Genomic DNA, 12,253 nt, shown 5'->3' with positions numbered 1-12,253 from the left:
TCAGAATTTCTGCCCATCCAAGTGCAGACTCAAAGACATAATGTAACTCAATAAAACAACTAATATGAAACAATGTGGTTACTAATAAGTGACTCAAACAAAACTCTGAATACCCAATCAAAAATCTGATGCCACTAACATCCATGTCGGAAATCTGTGATTATTTCTTCTTCATTGCTCACATTATTAACCTTGAATACTTTGTTTCCAGGTTTTTTTAGAAAGTTGAAACAACCATCACATGACTTCACAATGTGTTGTACTGTACCTCTCTCTGTTCACTGCAGATCTTGCAAAGCCACTGAACTCTTTTCTGAGTGCCTGTAGTCTCGATCCCACATTTAGTGCACACCTTCTGTAATACAAACACACACATCATTAATGTGGGGCAAATAAACACACACCCTTTCAATTACAGATGTATAGGCTAAAATACTGCTGTGAAATGAAAACAAATATTTTGTCAAATCCTTATTTGTTATATTATTTTGCCATGGAAACACAATCACAGGTTTGCCAAGCCTGCAGTTTTCCCATGGAATTGGGCTACTCAAATCAGAATTGAATGTAAGTATGTTTGACCAACCACCAGCCAATACTCAAAACAGGTACAGTATAATGCATTCTGTTTTCATGGATACAGGCAGCATTTAAAATGGTGAATTTACAGGTGAATTAGTGTGTCAGACTCAGTAGAAAGTAGAGATTAGTAGCAGGAAATGGGGTCCAGATATAAAAGCTGCACAAAATGGTATGCAGTTACACAGCTGAAATGCAGTATATTGCATTTTGTCTCTGTAATACATTTTTCAACAACGAGATTAAGCTTACGTGTTTCAAGCCTGACTCTTTTTTCAATAGTTGTGAACATGCCATGTTTTTTTAAATCTGCAGATGTTTCACACTGCTAGCCTGCTACAAACGTTATCTAGAAGGTTTACAAATGACAGGAAATCTGAAAATGCAAAACATGCATTCTAAAATCTGTGGCATATCTTGAATTTTAGTATTGGGCTGGTTTTGGACTATTCAACATACACGTATGTGTTAACAGAACTGTTATTTCACTGTTCTTTAGATGAAACCACTGGACTTTACATGCAAGATGATTGACAATACATTAACAAATTAATTCTCTGAAGTTCAGTTACTGTATACTCTCCATAATGTTATGAAACAGGTCCCTTTTTAAATGTATAGAATCCTGTTGATTGAGTGAAGCACCATCCCTCTCCATGCTACAATAAATTCAATTACCTCAGGAGATCTTACTGTAGTTTCAGATGGCTTGGTTTTAAAGAATCAATTTGAAGGTGAGGGCTTGGGTATGGCATTGTAATAAGAGACAAAGAACCTTTAATCAGGTTTTATGTAATAGAGGACAAACACTAGACTGAAGTGCCAGCAATTTCGTTTTCGCAGAATTTCTAAATACTTCAATTGCTTTGAGACACAGAGAGCGAGCGTGGAAAAGAGAGAAAGTGAGAGATAGATGCCACAAAGAAAATCTCTTTAATTTTCTTTTAACATTTCTAAAGATCCCTGAGTGTTTGCCATTTTTAAAAACTGCTGCAAACGATTTTTTAAATGCCACGCATAAAAGTCCCTACTACCCTACAGATAAGGTAAGGCTAAAATAGCAGTTTTGTGAAATAACTTGTCTTAGGTTCTGCACAGGGCAATAAAGAACTTGCCCTTGGGCCACACCTGTTAAAGGTGAAGTATGTAACTTTTTTTATGTCAAAAAACATTCTACTAAACAAGTTTATTGTTCATTGACAACTACAAGTAAGCCATTCATGGGTTTACCTACCACAAAAGTATAAACACTGAGCCCCCAAGGCACCATCAAAACATTGATGTTTATATTTTAAGCCGCCGGCTCCACCCATCCCATTCAAAGCGTGAGTTTGGGGCATGGCTACTTGAACTAGCTGTTCAGCCGGGGGAAAATAAACAACCATGGCAGACGTGTACAGTGGAAAATAAATTTAGCTTTGACAACAGATGGTAGCCAAAAATTTGTCTCATTACTCTATTAACCTGATGCCATCCCAGTATGACATCTTTCTTCAGCAGAACACAAATGAAGATTTTTAGAAGATAGAGCTTTGTCGGGTCCTTACAATGGAAGTACACGGGTACCAGCACTTTGACAGTCCAAAAGTCACATTTAGGCAGCATAAATCAATGAATGTCTTCTAAAGCTAATTGATAGGTTTATGTAAGAAACAAGTTGATAATTAAAACGTTTTTAACTTTAAATTCCATCAAGGGCTCTGTTGCAGTTTGAAATGGCCGAACTCTTACATGACATTCATCCTTGTTGTAAATAAATTCCGCTTCCAAATTCTCGCATGAACTCGCCGACGCGCTTACGACATGCTTCGTGTCAGCTAATGGCAGTAAGCATTTTTTAAAAGTTAATAACATTTTAATTACCAATTTACGTTTTTACACAAATGTATTGATTTGTTTCAGAAGACATTCATTTATCAACTGGAGTCGTGTGGATAATTATATGCTGCCTAAATATTACTTTAGGAGCATTTTCACTTTTTAGTGAATTTTTTCTTTAAAGTCAAAATTTGAAGACTTGCTTGTGTTGAAAAACCACAGTGAAAAACCAGAGTGAACATGGTCAGAAATTATGCTTTCGTTGCGCTTACTAGTTACCAGAAGAACCACCCTACCTCATGTGCTGGATGCCCCGCACACCCAGCTGCCGTTCAATACGCCGATGTTATCAGATGGCCCGATTCCTTTGCCACGCTCTCTGTCTGGTGTGTACTGTATATGTGGTCTTGTTTATTGTGATGTTAAACTTTATCTCCTTTTATTTAGTATGGCTTATTTGTTCATAGGGAATCAGAGAGTGCGAAAGGGCTTGATGAGTCAAAGTGGTGTTGGCAAAGGCTGTTTGAAAACATATTTTATTTATTTTGTAATTCTGTTTGGTGCCACTTGTAGGGCAGAAATGGCATATCTTTAACCAATCAGGAAACTTACAGCAGAGACCTTCTATATTGATTTACCAGAGAAGATAGCGTAACGGTCAAGTAGTGTGTTACGACAGTAAGTCACCATTTGCAGATCCCATACAAATAAATAGGCAGAGCCGTAACTGACACCTGCCTGTCGCGAAATTGTGTACATCTTCCCATATAAAACCGCAATTTTATCACAGTAAACTCCACAAATAGTTTATTACAAAAGGATTGTTTAGAGCAATATATGTTGATGATTAGTGTACAGGCATCAATTTATTAAGTTATGAGCTGTTTCCTCACAAAAGTAGTTTATAAAGCATATTTAAGCATCTCCTAAAATAGTAATCCTTTAAAAATAAATGGCCTAATTTCTCCTAGCCAGTGTACTGATCATAGAATGCCTATAGGACCCCCACATTATGCATTGCTATGCTAAACATGTAGGCTGACCTTGATTGAAGGGCTCTGTTTAGAGGCAGGACTTTCCAATCTCAACCAGTGTTGCAAGTTTGGGATCTGGCTGTCCTCTTTTGACTTGGGCCAGTAAGTAACCATCCAGAAAACCCAAGCAACCATAGCAATGTATAACCTCCACCCCCCCACCACCACAATACTCACATTTTCTTCAGTTACTTTTCCCCCAATTATTTTAGTGCTGCAGAAATCAGCTTTAATGTGTTGTTTACAACAGCCCAATATATTGCTGAAATGATTTCATCAACAACGTTTTCCAACTAAATTTAAAAAGTAGAATTTCCCATGAGAATACTGCCAAGCAGAACTGTATAATTAAAAAGTTACTTTGAAATAAAGTTTGAAGCACTAAAATACCAAGGCAGTCCTTTCTAGAAGTTCAACAATAACCCATCAGACTCCATATAGCAATTTAACAAAGATTATCAACACAGTGTAGCTACTTAACAGATGGTCTTGTGATTGAACACAGAGATATTACCAATCATATAATAATTATTATATTTTCATTAATTGCCTTTGTGTGTTCTAAACCCATTGTAATTCCAATGAGGTCTAGAGAGAGAGCAGCTGTTCGGAATGATCACAGGTTATGGGCTTCATGAGGAAGCATCACTGATCTAAGCTCTGCGTCCCTGTAACAGATGCTCTGTCCCCACCCGCACAGAACTGCAGGACTGGGAAGAGAAAACGGCCCAAAAGTTGAATTATTGATGTCAGGGTGTTGGTAGGTGCATGGATAATTGCGGCCCCCTTCGGCATATCGCGGCGCCGTATTGTGGCCTGTGTTAGCTTATCACGGCTCGTTCGTCCCCATTTCTCAGCCAGTGTTCTGACAATCTGTGTTACTTGCTCAGGATGCGCCACCAGCAGTAAAAACAGATACGTAAAGTTAAAACATGAGTAGCACATGTCGGGAGGCAGGGAAGTTAACAATACATTTCTAACGTATAATAAAATATCTGCTGCCACCATGTGGCGTCATAGTGTTACTGCATGGATCCAAGACAACAACAACAACAAAAAATTTCTATGCATATGTGTACAAGAAACTGGGTTGCTTTCAAAAAAGTACAAAAAAGTCTAATTTGTACCATGCAGCAGTCCAAACAGAGGACGGACGGGGAGCCCAGCAAACCCAACACGTCTCCACACAACAGACACTGTGACAGGCCATTCCCCATGGCAGACCTCCTCATGTTCTCCAGACGCTCCACTAGACACCTGAAACAGGCACATAATTGCTTACTCATAAAAACAACCATTGTTTCTTTGCCATCGTATTACACATCATCAAGTACTTGGACAGGATGTAAAGTTCCTGTAAAGCTTGACTAAACATCTAAAGATATTTAAACCTTATGGTCATGAGGTTGACTTCTCAATGTTTGTGGTCCCAGAGATCTCTATACATGTTGTTTTTAAAAAAAAAAAAAAAATGCATTTTCAAAATTAACCTTTTATTTTGGCTTCAAATTCTTTACTTATCTCTGACATAATCAAAGCCCGTAGGTATTACTGATGTTTTAAACCTGAAGTTTTACCACAAAGCGTGCATGTTTCAGAAAGGTGATTGTTATGCAAGAAAATAACTCCTATTTGTGTTTTAGGGTCAATTTGCCCCCAGCAAAAACACATAGTCAAAAAAACAGAAACAAAAATCCAGAAAACTGGTAGTAGTGTATTACTACAGTGTGTTCACCAATTAGAGAATCTAGGCATGTGACAATTCATTATATTTATTCAAGTTTTGCATCTCTAGGACCCCAAAGACTGATAGCACACGTACATTACCCAGACATCTATTTGATGTGTGTGATACATCTGGAAGTCATATTTTTTACGTAGTTTGTTCATCTGCGATATTATAAAACATTTCCTCTCATATGTCAATAAGACATTCAAATCAAATCAAATCAAATCACTTTATTGTCACATTACCATGTACACAAGTGCAACAGTTGGTGAAAGTCTTGTGTGCAGTTCCGAGCAACATAGCAGTCATGACAGTGAGGAGACATATACCAATTACAATAAACAACATATTTACAAAATACAATTTACATATCAAATGTACACATCCTTACACAACACAATAATTATATACAATGTACAGTAAACAATACACACAATATAGAATACACATACAATAAAAAAAAAAAATAGTATATACAAAAAATATATATATATATATACAGTAGTTATATTGTGGAGGATATATTTGACAGTCCAGTGTGAGATATAAGATTAATAAAGTGCAGTGCTGATTATTGATCGTGAGAGATCAAGTGTTCAAAAGTCTGATTGATTGGGGGAAGAAGCTGTCATGTAATCGGCTGGTGCGGGTCCTGATGCTGCGATACCGCCTGCCTGATGGTAGCAGTGAGAGCAGCCCATGAGTCGGGTGGCTGGAGTCTCTGATGATCCTCCGAGCTTTTTTCACACACCGCCTGTTATATATGTCCTGAAGGGAGGGAAGGTCACCTCCAATGATGTTTCTGCCAGTTTGCGCCACCCTTTGCAGGGCTTTGCGGTTGTGGGCGGTGCTATTGCTGTACCAAGCAGTGATGCAGCCAGTCAGGATGCTCTCTACAGTACTGGTGTAGAACCGTGTGAGGATGTGCTGGTTCATTCCAAACTTCCTCAGCCGTCTCAGGAAGAAGAGGCGCTGGTGAGCCTTCTTCACAACGGCCTCAGTGTGGACGGACCCTGTGAGTTCCTCAGTGATGTGGGCACAGAGGAACTTGAAACTGCTGACTCTCTCCACCGGTGCTCCATTAATGGTGATGGGGCTGTGTTCCCTGTCTTTTCTCCTGAAGTTCACTACAAGCTCCTTGGTCTTACTGACGTTGAGGGAGATGTTGTGCTCCTAACACCAGCGTGTCAGAGTGTGCACCTCCTCTGTAGGGTGTTTCATCATTGTCAGTGATCAGACCTACCACCGTCGTATCGTCAGCAAACTTAATGATGGCATTGGAGCTATGTGTTGCCACACAGTCATGTGTGTACAGGGAATACAGGATTGGCTGAGAACACAGCCCTGCGGGGCTCCAGTGTTGAGGGTCAGTGATGAGGAGATGTTGCTAGATTCAGCAGATGTCTTTGAGACTTTTATGATTTAAAATGTTTTGAAATCTGATCTTTGATGTTTAACAGATTTGAATTAGATTGTGATGCTTTCCAGATGAAAAGGGACATTTAAAATATGTTATCAAATTGAACTCTTGTTTATAATTAGTTCTCATAAAATTAGGATAAGTCACCAACCTGGTGCCTCAATGCCAAGAATGTTTGTTCAGCTACTAAATGGGGCACTGGTTTTTCTGGGACCCCAAACAGAACATTGTAATTAAACATCTTCTGTGAGAAAGAGCTCTGAAATGTAGACATTAGCTATCACAGTGTTTATCTGGAAGGAAGTTGTCTTACAAGGCACAAAAAGGCACAAAAATTTACAAATGTGGTCCATACTGATAAAATGCTTACCCAATCCTGTGTTGCTCAATGAGCTCGAGTTGCTCAGAGCGGTGGATGACACTCATGATTACATCCAGCTCTGTTTTCTTAAGTGTCTGAGCTTTCCTCAGTCTCTCAGTCTGAAATGTGTGGAAGGACCAGCCTGAATGTAACCTGGACAGAATAAAGATGCACAAAAAATTAATCACCCATCAGTAGCAGATCATTTAGAAAATAAGTGATAAGTTGGATAAACATGTTGACACAGTGTTAAAAATACTATCTGTCTGTTCCAACATGTTCATTAGACTAAATATGACTCATCAATTGACATTCAGTAATGTAAACCATATAGCAGGTTTAAACATAAAACCGTTACTCACTTTGCTCTAAGGGCTAGTTGTCTGTCATTGGGGCACACCCACTGGTCATTGTCATTGCCAAACATCGAGTCAGTCATGTTTTGTGCTTGAAACTGTAAAAGTTTAGGATAATAAGTGGAAAAAACAAGGCTTTAAAAAATCATTATACAGATAATCAGATGATTTAAAGCATACTATGTTATAAACATTACAAAATTACAAGAGTAATGAAAGTAATAAGCTTGAGACGATATAATTAATTGCGACCATTTAAGGGATAGTTCACCCAACCTTGTTCACCCGAGGGTTTACTTACCCTCATGCCATCCCAGTCATGTATGACATTATTTTTTCTGCAGAACACAAGCGAAAAATGTTAAAAAGAATATCTCAGCTCTGTAGGTCCATACAAGGCAAGTGAATGTCCATCAGGCCTTCTAAGCTCCAAAAAGCACATCAAGGAATTAATCCATAAAATTCCAGTGGATTAATCAATGTCTTCTGAAGCGATCCAGTTAGTTTAGGGTGAGAACATACCAAAGTATAACTGCTTTTTCACTGTACATCTTGTCATTGCTGTCTCGAGACTTCAAGCTTGATTACACTTCCTAGTTCTTGACGCACACGCAGAAAGCAAGATGGTGCTATAGGATGTGAAATAGAGCTTAAAATGATGCACAATGAAAAAGGAGTTATATTTTGGTCTGTTCTCACCCGAAACCAACTGGATCGCTTCAGAAGACATTGGTTAAATTACTGAAGTCTTATGGATTACTTTTAAGCTGCCTTTATGTGCTTTTTGGAGCTCATTGTGAGGACCTACAGCGCTGAAATATTCTTCTAAATATCTTTTGTTTTCAGCAGAAAAAAAAAGATGATAGATGACATGAGAGTGAGTAAATGATGAAATAATTTTAGGTGAACTCTCCCTTTAATATATATTATTCCTGGAAGCTTGAACATCAGTGCACAAACTAAGAGCAGTTCAATGTTTTTGACAGTTTGTTGTGATAGAGCTTACATTCAATTCTTATGTAAAAGTAGAGAGACATGGCTCTCATGATTATTGGATTATTCATTCGGCAACACCTGCCAGATGACTGTTCCAGAGACCAAACACTAACCCATTTTCACTTAAGCCTAAATTATGAAAATAATAGTACATTGACTTGAATAGAATAATATACATGCTCCTATGTTGTGGTACTGGGAGGTTCCTATTTAATAAATAAATAATAAATGAGGTAAAGTCAAATTTAATAAAAGAGGCTGTGCAACAGACACAAACATCCAAAAAAGCCAGCAAAAAAAGTAATCGATCAAACAAATTACAACAACAGTAAATCTTAATTTGTGATAAACCACAATTTTTATGTACTTAGAAGCACTTTACTGGTCAAACAGAAGTACCTTAGTGAAAAATGTATATACCAAATGGTATTTAAAATGCATTTATTTCATGATAAGTATACTACAAATAATTAACATATCTATGTACTAATTGAATCTTCAAATGCACACAGAGAAAATTTGATCATTACAAATTTTTATTATTAATATGATATTTTCCTAATATATATATATATATACTGTAGGCCTATGTTTTTCTTATGTCTTAAAAATTATAATTAAAACATTATTTTGAGTACTTTTTGAATTGCACAATGCACATTCCTTCAAACACAAGATCGAAATTAAATGAACATGTGCAGTGGTCACCGTGCCAGAACCGGTTTTGAAGTGGGGGGCCCTAAAACAGGCTGGTTGTGACATCATTACAACAACATTAGAAGTCAGTATGCAGTGTATGTTTTACACCCAATTTATACCAGACCAGCTTCCAAGATTGTCAAAATCACAGTGATTAGTTATTTATTTAATATTAGTCAAAAACTGTCCCCTTACACATTTCGACTGTACTCAAACTACAAAAATTCTGCTTCCACAGAGAGATACTGGATACTATGTGCTTGTCATTAAATTCAGTTAACACAAAAAACTGCTCAAAAAATGATTTCAACAAAATGAAATGCTGTCTGTTAAGCCATTGAATGATGATACTACTGGAACACTGAATTGTGTTCTTTGGGTTCAACTGTGTGTTCTTGTGTATGGGTTTCTCTATGACATCATTTTTATATCACCAGAACTTGAATTTTGAAAAGCCTCTGAATTTATGATCTTGAAAAAAGACTGGGTGTAATTTGATGTCATTGAAAGCTTTTGCTGTTAATTTTAAATATTTGAAAATATTTTGTATAGGTTGTGAAATTCAAGTTTTAATTATTCAAGAGGTGGATTTCAAGTCAAGTCAAGTTAAGTCAATTTTATTTGTATAGCGCATTTCACAACACACATCATTTCAAAGCAGCTCTACAGAAGATCAGGCATTAAAAGACGATAAAACTAATGTCTATAATGTTGATTAATCATCATTGTGTAATTAGATAAAATACGATTGTTTATCTAGTTTAAAAATAAGTAATTAAATAGTAATTGTATTAATAACCCTAGTGAGCAAGCTGAATGTGACTGTGGCAAGGAACACAAAACTCCATAAGATGTTGATTAATGGAGAAAAATAACCTTGGGAGAAACCAGACTCACTGTGGGGGCCAGTTCCCCTCTGGCTAACATCAGGAATATAATGTAAATATTACTTAATGTATAGTTAAAGTCATGGTTTAAAATTATTAAACTAAGTAAGTGTTAAGGGTCAGTGTTTAAACATCGATTTTGTTTGAACTGTAAGATTAATGAATAATGTCTTTGAAGTCCATCCTGGATTAACTGCAGAAGATCACATAGGTGCAATTGTCCTTGTTAATTGGCTGATGAAGGGTTTTGTTGGCAGATTTCAGGTCATTGCAGATCTCAGAATTCAGGTTGTTGAATACGGGTTGAAAAATTCAGGTGGCAAAATTTGAGGATGACATCCGGGAATGCAAGGAAGAGCAAACGAGCGTCGATGTAATCCATCGCTCTCTTGTTTATATCTTCAGCTTAAATTTGTCAATACGAAAAATAAATTTTATTCTCACAAACATTACTTTTGCAAATAGAAAAGATTAGAATTGAAGAACAGGGAGCCCTGTAACAGACGTCATGGCCCCCACAAAGCCCCCCACTGAACATTGTGTCAGTCTGAGATTACATATTGAGACAGAAGCAATTGAGTCAGAAATAAATTGAAGAACTTAATTCTCCAAGAAGCTTTGAACATCCTGTCTGCCAACAACCAAGAAAAACTTTGTCCCGATGTACCTAGGAGAATTGGTGCTGTTTTAAAGGCAAAGGTGGTCACACTGAATATTCATATATTTTTTTATGTTTATTGGGCTTTGTATGACATTAAGTGATAAATGAAAACTATTAATGTCATTATTTTTGAAGACATCCTCACTATGCAAATTTTTCACAAGTGCCTAAATATATATATATATATATATATATATATATATATATATATATATATATATATATATATATATATATATATATATATTCTCTCTGCCTTCAGAGAACAACAGAGTGTGTTTTATCATTAGCCTACATCCAAGGTAATATGAATCGGGTAGATATCTACCTCTTGTTGTTACTATAAATAAGTGAAGTAATACAGACCTACGGCTGACAGAAACAACAGTCGCCTTTACCCATTTTGTAAGTGTGTTGCATGCCTTGGCTGTTTGATAATATTTATTATATTTATTATAATAATATTTCACTTTCTCTTGCACATTTGTACTAGTGTTGAATGAAAATATAGTGAACTTTGAATGTACAACACACATTCTGTTCCTAATTTCTTACATCAGTCTGGATTGCTTGAGTTAGCATGCCATCTCGCTTTATAATATTTTTATTAAACTTCTGGATAGTCTAGCCTCATACGTAAATTTGTAGACTAATGATGATTTGTCAGTGTGTTATTTATTATGTTTTTTCTGGCAGACCATCTGGGCTCCATCTATATACTTTAGAAAAGTGTTCTGTAATATGTGCATTTGCATTATACCCCTTATGTAATGCAGGTACGAAAGATCAAAAGTGATCATTACACCAGTCATTTAACCTTAAATTTCAGTCTTTCTCTTCCTCGCATTTTCTTTTAAGTATTAACACACACACACACACACACACACACACACACACACACACACACATGTTGTGTTTCCATGTTTTATGGGGACTTTCCATAGACATAATGGTTTTTATACTGTACAAACTTTATATTCTATCCCCTAAACCTAACCCTATCCCTAAACCTAAACCTCACAGAAAACTTTCTGCATTTTTACATTTTCAAAAAACATAATTTAGTATGATTTATAAGCTGTTTTCCTCATGGGGACCGACAAAATGTCCCCACAAGGTCAAACATTTCGGGTTTTACTATCCTTATGGGGACATTTGGTCCCCACAAAGTGATAAATACACGCTCACACACACACACACACACACACACACACACACACACACACACACACACACACACACACACACACACACAACATATTAATAATAATACTACAGAGGCCTATAAAGAACTGTCATTTCCTGTAGCTATTATTAATCGGGTATTATTATATTAATTTCCTATACACTCAATACATGCATATACCAAAAATAAAAACTATTCATGGTAAAGCTTGAGCATATTGACCTGTTACATGTGACATCACTGTATGATCCAGCTACCTTTGTGACCAAAATCCCATTTACTTTCAGACAGTGTGCTGCACGGATGCGACAAAAGCCAGCAAATGTTTGTTTCTATTTATAAATCTAGAAAAAGTGATACTGCTGTTTACTTACCAGATCCAAAAATGTTTTTTTATCTTTTATCTTTCATGTGACATGGCTTCATTTCACCCCAGCCAAGCAGCGATGAAGGGGGAGAACAGAGATCCAGCACTTATATGCTTTGTATCGAATACAGTACATATATTCATATGTTAATTCATGTAT

The 12,253-nt window shown here is 36.6% G+C and overlaps 1 protein-coding gene across 1 annotated transcript in view; it reads right to left on the bottom strand.

Annotated features, from left to right (window-relative positions):
• The window catches only part of LOC127630525 (double C2-like domain-containing protein beta), a 352,764-nt gene that overhangs the window by 332,318 nt on the left and 8,193 nt on the right, over positions 1-12,253 (bottom strand). Inside the window, exons 3-6 of the mRNA XM_052108114.1 lie at positions 7,304-7,395; positions 6,951-7,094; positions 4,559-4,688; positions 269-355 (exon numbers count right to left, since the gene is read on the bottom strand). Of these exons, the coding sequence (XP_051964074.1) occupies positions 269-355; positions 4,559-4,688; positions 6,951-7,094; positions 7,304-7,380 (438 nt within the window). The 5' untranslated portion in view covers positions 7,381-7,395. The remainder of the gene's footprint in view (positions 1-268; positions 356-4,558; positions 4,689-6,950; positions 7,095-7,303; positions 7,396-12,253) is intronic.

This window comes from Xyrauchen texanus, chromosome 3, assembly GCF_025860055.1.
Source record: "Xyrauchen texanus isolate HMW12.3.18 chromosome 3, RBS_HiC_50CHRs, whole genome shotgun sequence".
Classification (NCBI taxonomy): Eukaryota; Metazoa; Chordata; class Actinopteri; order Cypriniformes; family Catostomidae; genus Xyrauchen; species Xyrauchen texanus.
This window is presented reverse-complemented; position numbering and strand designations above follow the sequence as displayed.